The sequence below is a fragment of the Solanum pennellii genome, chromosome 2 (assembly GCF_001406875.1).
Source record: "Solanum pennellii chromosome 2, SPENNV200".
NCBI lineage: Eukaryota > Viridiplantae > Streptophyta > Magnoliopsida > Solanales > Solanaceae > Solanum > Solanum pennellii.
Genome location: NC_028638.1, coordinates 12,180,907 through 12,193,744, shown reverse-complemented (window position 1 = coordinate 12,193,744; position 12,838 = coordinate 12,180,907). Strand labels below are relative to the sequence as shown.

The 12,838-nt window shown below is 38.6% G+C and overlaps 1 protein-coding gene across 1 annotated transcript; it reads left to right on the top strand.

The window, feature by feature from the left end:
* Window positions 1-10,454: 10,454 nt before the first annotated feature.
* Window positions 10,455-10,970, top strand: LOC107009763. Its single transcript, XM_015209102.1, has 2 exons — window positions 10,455-10,662; window positions 10,780-10,970. The coding sequence occupies exons 1-2, from the start codon at window positions 10,455-10,457 to the stop codon at window positions 10,968-10,970; spliced, it is 399 nt and encodes a 132-aa protein (XP_015064588.1).
* The last annotated feature ends 1,868 nt before the right edge of the window (window positions 10,971-12,838 follow it).

The following is a 12,838-nucleotide window of genomic DNA, read 5'->3' as shown; positions in this document are numbered from 1 at the left end:
CCCCCCCCCCCCGTTTTGCCGATGATAGTGTATTATAACTCATTATCTTTGTTGGTGATCCGGATTTTGACTTCAAAAATGCAAAAATTTCTCGTGGACGTCTGTTGAGACCTTTGCTATGCAGTAGTTTTTTCATGCTGGCCATGCCGGCCCATTTTCAAGGTCAAACAAGTCTAAAAGCGTGCATACCCCCCTTTTGTCGATAATTGAGTGCTAAATCTAACCATCATTGTTGTTGTTTCGGATTTTCGATTTCAAAAATTCTGAAATTTCTACTGGACGTTCGTTATGACCTTGTCTATCATCCGGTTGGCCCTCACATCCATGTGTGCCTTTTTAAAGGTCAAACAAGACCCGAATCGCGCACACCACCTATTTTGCCAATGATTGTGTGCTATAGCTCACCATCTTTGTAGGTAATACGGATTACCTAGTTAAAAAATGCCGAAATTTCTTATGGACGTCATTAAGGACTTGGCTGTGAAGATAGTTTTCCCTCACGCCCATGCCAGTGGATTTGAAATTAAAACTATCCCCGAAGAACAAATACCCTCAGTTATGCCGATTATCGTGTGCTATAGCTCACAATCTTTGTTGGTGATCAGAATTTTCAGCTTCGAAAATTCCGAAATGTCTCATGGGCGTCTATTAGGACCTTTGCTATGCAACCGGTGGGTCCTTACGGCCACGCCGGCCGATTTGCAAGTTCAAATGAGCCCCGAAGCATGCATACCCCCCATTTTGCCGAAGATAATGTGCTACAGCTAACCATCTTTGTGAGTGATCAAAATTTCCGACTTCAAAAATGCTAAAAATTTTCATGGACGTACGCTAAGACATTGCTTATGCAGTCGATTGTCCCTAACGACAATGACTGTCCATTTAAAGGTTAAAACGTGCCTTGAAGAGTGCATACGCCCCACCCCGTTTTGCCGAAGATCGTGTATTATATCTCACCATCTTTGTTGGTTATCCGAATTTCTACTTCAAAATGCCAAAATATCGCATGGACGTCCATTAAGACGATTGGATATGTTGTTCAGGGCCATGCCGACCCATTTTAAAGCTCAAACAAGTCCCAAAGTGCGCTAGATTGAATATTGTGGAGAGCACAATGACATCTAGATTGAGAGATTTTGTGAGGATTAATCCTCCTATCTTTCTTTGCTCTAAAGTGGGAGAAAATCCCTAAGAGTTCCTAGAGTCTGTGTAAGGTGTTAAGTGCTATGGGGGTGACTTCTTGGGAGAAGGTGGAGTTAGCTTCGTATCAATTGAGAAACGCTGCCTCTAAATTCTTGAGGCAGTAGCCTACGTGTCAGACTCGCGTTGCACACATATGCTCCAATCTTGTTCGTGCAGGCTGCTTTGGAAGCCTGCCTACCCATGTTGGGTTTGTCCCCAAGGACACTTTGGGTGAATACCAGACGTTTGGACCCTTTGTACGAAATACTACCTATACCGGGTCATTTACCGGTATTGGACACCATTTGACACCTCTAAACCTTCACCAAACATAGGGACGTCAACTAGTTAAAATTGGCTAGTTCCAGACGTCAAGGTCTTTCTTTGTCATTTTTTCTCTAACCTTTTCTAAATGAACTTATTACATTAATATAGGTATGGAAACATCATTTTAAACATTATTTAATAGATTAAGCTCTAGTCTAGTCCTTGCATTTCTGGAGTGTTACATTATCCCCCCTCCCTTAGGAACATTCGTGACTGAATGACACTAACATCCTTTGGAGGATAAAGAATAGACTCAATACCACCAGCCCAATAAACAAACAACATAAAATCATAATGATTCACAGATCATAGGTATACAACACAACTCATTACAACACATACCATAACATTTCACATAGCCCTCAATTCATGACGCACAACATATAAAAGCTACAAATTCATAACACATAGTGAAGAACTTCCTTCTCAATATTATCATGAGCTCAAAATACATCAAGGAGTTACAATGTCATTATTCTTCTCATGAAAACAACAAAACAACAAAATCTCAAGAAGACATATGCATACATATTTCACATAAGTGCAAGAATAGAGTATGAAAGCATTTTCTTAAAACTTAAGTTGGTTCTATCTTTTACCAAAACATACACCTATCTAGGAAAATTCAATTTTATGATTACACATTATTTTCTCTATTAAGAGGAATGTCTAACCTCAAGGAGTAAATAGAAAAGGGTACCGAAACTTCATGTCGGCTTCAGCTTCCCATATCGATCCCTCAACAAGATGGTTCCTCCATAAAAATTTTACAAAGCCAACCTCCTTGTTTCTAAAATCCTTTAATTGGCGATCTAGGATCTCAGCATATGCATTTTTTGAGCATAGAAACATGAAACATCAGATGGAACGAAGCTAGTTAGCTCGGTAGTTTCAACTCGTAGGCAACCTTTCCAATTCGTTGTCAAATATCACAAGGACCAATATACTTGGGATTTAACTCCCCTTCTAACGAATCTCATCACCTCTTTTGTAGGTGAAATTTCAAGTAGACATTATCACCTATTTAGAAATCAAGATTTGTTCATCTATAGTCGGCATAAGAGTTTTGTCGACCATAGGTTGTCTTCAATCTGTCTCTTATGATTCGAACCTTCTTTATAGCCTCATAGCTAATCGTTGGACCAAGAAGTGAGGACTCACCAACCTCAAACCATACAAATTGAGATGTACACCTTCTACCATAAAGAGCTTCAAAAGGTAACATGGAAATGCTCTAATTTTAGCTATTGTTGTATGAGAACTCAATCAAAGGTAAGTGATCATCCCAACCTCCCTTGATATCAACAACACAAGCTCTTAACATTTCTTCAAGGGTCTTAATGGTTCATTCCGCTTGACCATTCGTTCGAGGATGAAAAGCGGTACTAAGTTTAACTTGTGTGCCTAAACCCTTTTGAAAACCCTTCCAAAAATGAGAAGTGAATTAGGAATCTCTATCCTAAATGATAGAGACAAGAATATTATGAAGACTCACAATTTCATTAATGTATATTATTGCATAATCTTCGCCAGTATAAGTAGTCTTAACAGGATTAAATTTGTCAGATTTGGTCAACCTATCCATAATAACCCGTATGAATAATTTTGCTTCTAAATTTGAGGCAACCCAACAACAAAATCCATATTGATGACTTCTCACATTCATGTAGGAACATCCATGATTTGGTTAAACAACCCGGTTTAAGATGCTCAACTTTAACCTGTTGGCAATTTGGACACTTAGCAATAAACTCTGCTATGTCCATTTTTTAAACAATCATGCCAATATACCTCTCTAAGGTCATGATACATTTTGGTGGCACCCGGATGTATAGAATGACGAGAACCATGGGCTTCTTCAAGAATTTGATTTCTCAAATAATCAAAATTTGGTACACATAATCTCTATTGGTACATAAGAACACCACCCCCCCGGGAGAATGACTCATTGATCTTACCTAGTACCGATTCCTTCATCTCCATCAATAGTGGATCAAGACGCTGCTTAGATTTCACTTCAACCACTAATGATGAGTCGGAGTTATGATGGACCATAAAACCACCATTTTGAGAATCTTCTAACTGCACACCTAATTGAGCCAACTATAAACATCTTTGACAAGTTTCTTTTTTATATTCTTCCACATTAGACACACTACCATAGTCATGCAACTCAAAGGATCTGCAACCACATTGGCTTTGCATGGTGGTAGAGGACACTCATGCCATAATCCTTCAACAATTCTAACCATATTCTCTATCGGAGATTTAAATCATTTTGTTTAGACACATATTGATGACTTTTATGGTCAGTAAAAAATCAACATGCACACCATACACGTAGTGTCACCATATTTTCAAGGCATAAACTACAGTAGCTAACTCAAGATCATGAGTTGGATAATTCTTCTCAAGAACGTTGAGTTGCCTTGATGCATAAGATATAACTTTGCCAAGTTGCAAGAGGACCAAACCTACTTGAGAAGCATCACAATACACTATAAAGTCTTCATTACCCTCTGGTAAGGTCAATATAGAAGCGGAGGTAAGCTTATCTTTAAACTTTTGAAAACCTTTTTAACTAGCTTCAAACTACTAAAACTTCACCTTCTTTTGGGTCAAAGATGTCACAGGAGAAGCAATGGAAGAAAATTCATCAAACCTTCTATAATACCCGGCGAGACCCAAAAAATATCATATGTTTGTGGGAGTCAAAGGTCTACACCAATTTCTTACCTTATCCATCTTATTCGGATCAACCTCTACTCCCACATACGAGATAATATGACCAAGAAAAGAAATCAACCTTAACCAAAATTCATACTTTTTATATTTGGCATTGGTGATCATTGAGGACTTACAAGGCCAACCTCAAGTGATTATCATGCTCATTTTTATTCTTTCAGTATATAAAATAATCATCAATGAACACAGTCACAAATTAGTTGAGGTAATCTCGGAAAACTCTATTCACTAGGTCTATAAATGCCACCGAGGCATTTGTTAACCCAAAAGACATAGAAATTCATAGTGACTATATCTAGTTCAGAAAGCTATTTTGGGAACATATTCGACTCTCACCGTAAGATAGTGATATTCCGACCTTAAGTCAATCATGGAAAGTAACTAGCACCTTGGAGTTGATCAAACATATCATCAATCTGATGGAAAGGATACTTGTTATTTATGGTGACCTTATTAAGTTAGAGATAATCTATGCACATTCTAAGGGACCTATCCCTCTTCTAAACAAACAAGCCTGGCGCACCCCATGGAGAAATCCTAGGTTGAATTAAACCCTTGTCTAGTAAACCTTTGAGTTGGAGCTTCAACACTTTCAACTCAATCGGAGACATCCTATATGGAGGAATTTAAATGGGATTCGTATCCTCTATTAATCAATGCCAAAGTCAATCTCCCGTTCAGGAGAACTCCTGGAAGGTCATAAGGAAAAACCACTAAGAATTCTCTCACTACAGGGACTAACTCAATAGAAGGAGTTTCACATTCTATATCTTTAACCGTCACCACATGGTATAAATAAACCTTGGATATCATCTTACAAGCCTTCAAACAAGAAATGATTTCACCCCTTTGTGTATAATTTCCCCCCTTTAACTCTAAAATGGGTTCATTTGAGATTGGCTTCATTACGCTTTTTCTACTATCTATGGAAGCAAAACAATAATGAAGCCAATCCATTCCCTATATAATATTGAAATAACACATGTCTAGTGTAACAACCCAAAAATGACTATGAGAAATAATGTCTAAACATACCTAGATTGCCTAGATTAGACCGAATTCACATTGCTTGATGTGCGTGGAACCAGACCTCAGAACCTATGCACCAGCCAAGCCAACCAACTTGGTGAGTTAGTTGAGCTAGTCAAGGTTGGGTCCAGCCATGTAGGAATCCTGATTATTAAGATTCACCCAGATGATACTTAATCAGACTTAAAAGGGGTAATCTTAGGTTTGGAGGGTCTAGGGGTAAAATGGTCTTTTCCAGGATAAGGGTAGTATCGTAATTACCCTAAGGATTTAATTAATTAATTAATTAATATGTCTTAGTGGACGGTTTGGGTTGGGTTGACACAAATTTACCCGTTCACGAGAAGAGTTTCACCCGAGTTTGATCCTTAGTGGAAGTAATATATAGTCGAATTAAATTGTATTTAATTATCTGATTTAAGTAAGGGCATAGAATTCATTTCACTTAGCGTTAGAAAAATCAGATTTTTAATTAAATAACAAGGATTCCTAGTTTGACTAAATCTTCATCTAAAAATCCAACTCCTAAGCTAGTCTCACGTCTAAACCCGCACTAACACATTCACGTTCCATTATCAGTAAATGAAAAAAAAAACTCAAAAGTTCATCAAACCTGAAAAACTTGAATGCTAAAGCTCAAAAGAAAAATTAGTCTAAAGACGAAAAGCAAAAGCAAAGTTCTTGATGGGATTGTGTTTGAGGTTTCGGAAGTGAAGCTCTGGTTCGTGGGTGATTGCACTGTGTTGGAAAGGTTTGAAGCAGGTGTTGAACAACGAAAAGGTATGGATTTTCTTTATCTTGGTCCCTTCCCCAAGAGACCCCTAAGATCTAGTCTATTCTAATCCGAAAAATAGGAATGTTTTACCGTTGCATGTCCCTGTCAATAGCTCCCATCGTTTGTTATAGGTTGGCTATGTTAACTTGTAGAAATTAGGGATGTAACATTTTTTCGTGATTATTATGTTCATGTAAGTATGTTCAAATTTATGTGACTGATAATTATGTCTTTCCATAACTATGTGATAAGTATGTGTGTGCATTGTGTATGTCGTGACTCTTGGTAACAGATTGAAGTGCGACAAAGGCATGCTAAATCATGGTATGTTATGTACAAATATTTGTAAAAATTGTGACGTTCATCAGTCTGATGTCACTTAATTGAGTGAAAAGTCTTGGCTAAATGTAACTACAAAAATGCACCTAATAATGTATGAAATATTCTATGAATTGTCCTAAAATCTAACGTATAAAATGTTGAGAAAATGGACTAGAAAATGTGATAAAATTTCCTAATTTAAGGAAATTTTTTTTTGGCTATGCAACTTGAAGAATTGGAGTTTCAAAAATCATTTTAAAATATAAGAGGTCATCAGGGATTGAACCCGAGAACTCACCCTACGCAAATTATTGAAAATTTAACAATAAATGTGAGGTTAGGGGGAATTGAGCTTGGGTCTTTGCTGAGTAAGAGAACTTAGAAAATTAATTAAAAGAAATGAGGTACACGGGATTCGAACCCGTGTGTCCTTGGCCGAAATTAAGACCGGTCCATGCGAGAATACAGATAAATAAAACGGGGTGTGGGGGGATCAAACCCACAACCTCTCGGATAGGTGAGGAAACTAGGAGAACCAATTCACGAAAAATAAAATGTGGTTGTAGGGGATCGATCCCACATCCACTCGATCATAAATAGAAAAGTCAAAGAGAGAAAAAAAAGAAAACAAATGTGGGCGTTGGGACTCGATCTCGAGTACCAAAGATGAAATTTTAAATCAAAATTTAATATAAGACAAAGTGTTGATCAATGGGTTCGAAATCAGGTTCTTTTGCCTACTTCCATATTGATACATAAGTGTTACGTGAGCAAATATTTAATTAATGCTGCTTATAGGAATCGAACTCGAGACCTTGGCATACTTAAAAGATGCATAAGTCTTGTACCATATAATCTTGGGTATGTATAAGTCACTTAAACAAATTATGAACGAAGCCTCATTGCTTGTATGTATAGGTTCATAAGTCTAGTGTATGTTTAAAAGTAAGTGTACCTAAGATGTGTATGATGAAATGATGTGACGCCAGGAGGGTTAAGTAAGAGTGTGAAACACACAAAATGTCCAAGTGCATTGGCGTATGAAGAAATGAACATTCACGTATTGCAGCATCCCAGAAAGGAATGTGGCATGTATGGATGTATTCACAGTGTGGAGTACAGACTAGGTAAAAATGACTTCTTCGATTGCGGGAAGAGTGGACATATGGTCAGGGACTGTCCACAGAATAGGGGTCAAGCTGGAGGTAATGCTCAACCTAGGCCTAATAACCAGATTGCAGCTGCAGTCGAGCCTCCTAAAAGGAACAGATTCTACGCCTCGAAGGGCAGGGTGGAGCAGGAGAAGTTTGCTGATATGGTAACAGGTATGCTGCATGTTTTCTCAACAACTTTTTATGCAATACTTGATCCAGGGTCTACGCTTTCTTTTGTGACTCCCTTGCTTGCTCTTTCTTTTGAAACATTACTTGAGGATTTGAATGATCATATCGTAGTTAGTACTCCCTTAGTAGAAAATGTAAGAGCGGATAGGTTTCATAAAGACTTCCCAATAGTAGTATGTGGTAAGACTACGTGTGATGACCTTGTGGACTTAACCATGAATGACTTCGATATTATACTAGGTATGGACTGGCTCCATAAATGTTATGCCTTCATGGATTTCCGTATTAGGGTTGTGAGATTCCATTTTCCTAATGAAGTAGAGCTGGTCTTGGAGGGGTACAATTTGAGTCTTTCAAGTCCCTTGATTTCGAAACAAAAGATAATAAAATGATGTCCAAGAGATTTTTATGCCATCTTGTGAGTGTCAGTGATCTATATCATGATATTCAGCCCATAGTCTCTGTCCTATAGTGAGTGAGTTCCAAGATGTTTTCCCCAATGATTTTCCTAGAGTCCCTCCCCCTCGAGAGATTAATTTTTGTATCGACCTAGATCCCGACACCAAACAAATTTCAATTGCTCCCTACAGAATGGCTCCTACTGAACACAAAGAGTTAAAGCTGCAGTTAAAACATCTCACTTGTAAGGGTTTCATCTAGCCGAGCATATCCCCTTGGGGCGCTATAGTGCCTGTTTGTGAAAAAGAAAGATGGAACCCTAAGGATGTGTATAGATTATCTGCAAATCAATAAAATCACTATAAAGAACAAGTATTTGACTTATTCGATCAGCTGTAAGGGTCTAGTTTCTTCTAGATGATTGATCTTCGTTTCGGATATCATCATCTTAGGATTAGGGATTAAGATATCCCAAAGACAGCCTTTCGTACCCGTTATGGTCATTATGAATTCCTAGTCATGTCATTTGGTCTCATTAATGCACCAGCTACTTTTATGGACCTCATGAACCGAGTCTTCCGTGAATACCTTGATTGTTTCGTCATAGTATTCATTGATGACATCCTCATCTAGTATAATACAAAGGGAAGAGCATGAACAATATTTGAGACTAGCCTTGCATGTACTTAGACAACACAGCTGTATACCAAATTCAGCAAGTGTGAATTCAGGTTTAGATCAGTGACCTTTCTGGGTCATGTTGTGTGCAATCAGGGTGTGGAGGTGAACCCCAGGAAGACTGAGGTTGTTAAAAACTGGCCAAGACCCCTTACTCCCACAAATATCCGTAGATTTTTGGGATTGGATGGTTACTACAGCAGGTTCATGCATGATTCTTCTTTCATTGCTGGCCCACCGAAAGCTTTGACTAAGAAGAAACCCAAGTTCGAATGGACGGAGACTTGTGAGAAGATTTTCCAGGAGCTCAAGGAAAGACTCACTTTAGCCCCAGTGCTTACGTTGCCTAAATGTGGTGAGAGTTACACTATTTATTGTGACGCATTTAGGGTTGGTTTCGGTTGTGCTCTTATGCAGGGTGTTAAGGTGATATCTTATGCGTCCAGACAACTCAAGGTTCATGAGAAAAAATATCCCACTTATGACTTGGAGTTGGAAGATGTGGTGTTTGCATTGAAGTTGTGGAGGCATTACTTGAACGGGCTGCATATGGATGTGTTCACAGACAACAAAAGTCTCCAGTTAATGTTCACGCAGAGGGAGTTGAACCTACATCAGTGGAGATCGTTGGAAGTATTGAAGGATTATGACATGAGTGTCCACTACAATCCAGGGAAGGCAAATGTTGTAGCTGATGCTTTGAGCAGGTTGAGCATGGGGAGTATAACCCACATTTATGATGAGAAGAAGGAGTTAGTGAAGGATGTACACACACTGGACAGACTGGGTGTATGGTTTACTGACTCTACTAGTGGGGATATTTCAGTTCATCCTAGTTTTTAATTATCCTTGGTAGCTGAAGTCAAGAAGGGTAAGCATATTGATCCTGTGTTGATGGAGTTAAAGGACTCAGTGCTGCTAAAGATGAACGAGTCTTTTGCTTTGGGAGGTTATTTCATACTTAGGCACCAGGACAGGCTATGTGTACAATATGTGAATGATTTGCGTACCAAGATAGTTGCAGAGGCCCATGGTTCCAGGTATTCGATACATCCAGGTTCCACCAAGATGTATCATCACCTCAAGCAGATCTATTGGTGGGATGGAATGAAGAAGGAAATTGCTAAGTATGTGTCCAGGTGTCTGAATTGTCATAACGTTACGGCGAAGTACCCTAAACCTGGTGGTCTCACTTAGATGATTGAGGTTCCGACTTGGAAGTGGGATGCCATTAACATGGACTTCGTGGTTGCTGTTCAAAGGACTAGGAGAAAACATGACTCCATATGGGTTATTGTGGACAGTTTGAATAAGTCTTCCCACTTTATCCCTGTGAAGTCTACTTACATAGCCGAGGATTATGCGAGACTCCACATTGATAAGATTGTGAGTTGGCATGGAATTACTTTGTCAATCATTTCGGATAGAGTATCTCAGTTTACTTCAAATTTCGGGAGATCCTTCTTGAAGAGCTTAGGCATGCAGGTAAAGCTCAGTACCGCTTTCCATCCTCAGACAGATGGGCAGGCAGAGCGCACCATTAAGACATTGGAGGACATGTTGAGGGTGTGTGTGATCAACTTTAGGGGTAGTTGGGATGACTATCTATCTTTGATAGAGTTCTCGTATAATAACTCTATCACTCCAGCATAAGGATGGCACCGTTTGAGGCACTATATGGTAGGAGGTCTAGGTATCTAAATGGGTTACAGTCAGCAGATAACAGGAAGCAGCCCTTAGTGTTTGACGTTCGAGACCAGGTCTACTTGAATTTATCACCCATGAAGGGGGTGATGAGATTTTGCATTAAGAAGAAGTTGAGTCTGAGGTATGTTGGGACATACGAGATTCTACAGTGTGGGGGTAAGGTGGCCTATGATTTAGCGTTGCTTGCGGAGCTAGCTTCTGTTCATCCAGTCTTTCATGTATTTATGTTAAAGAAGTGCCTTGGTGATCCAACATGTATTCTACCTTTTGAAGGTTTAGGGGTTGACGGAGACTTGTCATATGAAGAGGTTCCTATTGAGATTTTAGACTGGCAGGTGAAGAGGCTGAGAAACAAAGAGGATGCCACAGTGAAGGTATTGTGGAAGAACCATCTTGTTGTGGGTGCTACGTGGGAGGACGAGACCGAAATGAGATCCCGCTATGCTCATCTTTTCATCTCTTGAGGTTAGACTTCCTACTCTTAAGTCTAAGTTTCCTTATCTCTATTCTTTGTTGTTATTGCTTGATCGTGCAAAGTACTTATGTTATGATATGAATGGCATTGTGCTAGATAATTAGAAGTGTCATTCGGGTATGAATGTTCCTAAGGGGGGATATTGTAACAACCCGAAAATGACTATGCAAAGTAATATCTAAACGTACCTAGAATGCCTAGATTAGACCGGGTTCACACGACTTCATGCACGTGGAACCAGACCTCAGAACCTATTGCCCAGCCAAGCCAACCAACTTGGTGAGTTAGTTGAGCTAGGAAAGGTTGGGTCCAGCCATGTATGGCACCCGAATATTAAGATTAACCCGGATGAGTCTTAATTGAACTTGAAAGGGGTAATCTTAGGTTTGGAGGGTCCACGGGAAAAATGTTTTCGAGGCTAAGGGTAGTATCGTAATTAATGTATTAGTAGACAGTTTCGTTTTGGGTCGACCCGGATTTACCTGTTCACGAGAAGAGTTTCACCCGGGTTCGATCCTTAGTGGAAGCAATATTAAATCGAATTAAATTGTATTTCATTATCTGATTTAAGTAAGGGAATATAATTCATTTCACTTAGCCTTAGAAAAATCAGATTTTTATTTAAATAAAAAGAATTCCTAGTTTGACTAAATTTTCACCTAAAACTCCTACTCCTAAGCTACTCTCATGTCTAAACCTGTACTAACACATTCACGTTCAATTATCAATAAATGAAAACAAAAAAAAATTCCAAATTTCATCACACTTGAAGAATTTGAACGCTAAAGCTCAAAAGAAAAATTAGTCTAAAAACAAAAAGCAAAAGCAAAGTTCTCGATGGGATTTTGTTTAAAGTTTCGGTGGTGAAGCTTTGGTTCGTGGGAGTTGGCAGTGTGTTGGAGAGGTTTGAAGTAGGTTGTGAACGACGAAAAGGTATGGGTTTTCTTCCTCTTGTCCTTTACCAAGATACCTCTAAGATCCAGTGTATTCTAATTCGAAAACTAGGAATGTTTCCCCGTTGCATGTCCCTGTCACTAGCTCCCGTCTATTATTTCAGGTTGGGTATGTTTGCTGGTAGAAATTAGGGATATAATGTGTTTTCTTGATGATTATGTTCATGTATGTATGTTCGGATTTATGTGACTGATAATTATGTCTTTTAGAAACTATGTGATAACTATGTGTGTGCATTGTGTATTCCGTGACTCTTGGTCACAGATTGAAGTTTGAAAAAGGCATGCTAAATCCTTGTATGTTATGTGCAAATATTTGTAACAGTCGTGATGTTCATATGAGGTGTGATATCGCTGAATTGAGTGAAAACTCTTTGCTAAATGTAACTATGAAAATACATCTAATAATGTACGAAATGTTCTACGAATTGTCCTAAAATCTAACGTATAAAATGTTGAGAAAATGGACTGGAAAACTTTATCAAATTTTGAGATTTTTCGAAATTTGGTTTTGGCTATGCAACTTGAAGAATTGGAGTTTGAAATTTTTTTTTTAAATATGTGAAGTCATCAGGGATTAAACCTGAGAACTCACCATATGCAAACTACTGAAAATTTAATAATAAATCGTAAGGTTAGGGGGAATAGAACTTTAGTTTTAGCCGAGTAAGAGAACCTAGAAAATTAATTAAAAGAAATGAGGTACATGGGATTAAAATCCGTGTCTCCTTGGCCAAAATTAAGACTGGTCCATGCAAGAATGAAAATAAATAAAACGGGGTGTGTGGGAATCGATCCCACAACCTCTTGGATAAGTGAGGAAACTAGGAGAACCAATTAAAGAAAAAAAATGAGGTTGTGGTGGATCGATCCCACATCCTCTCCATCAAAAACATAAAAGTCA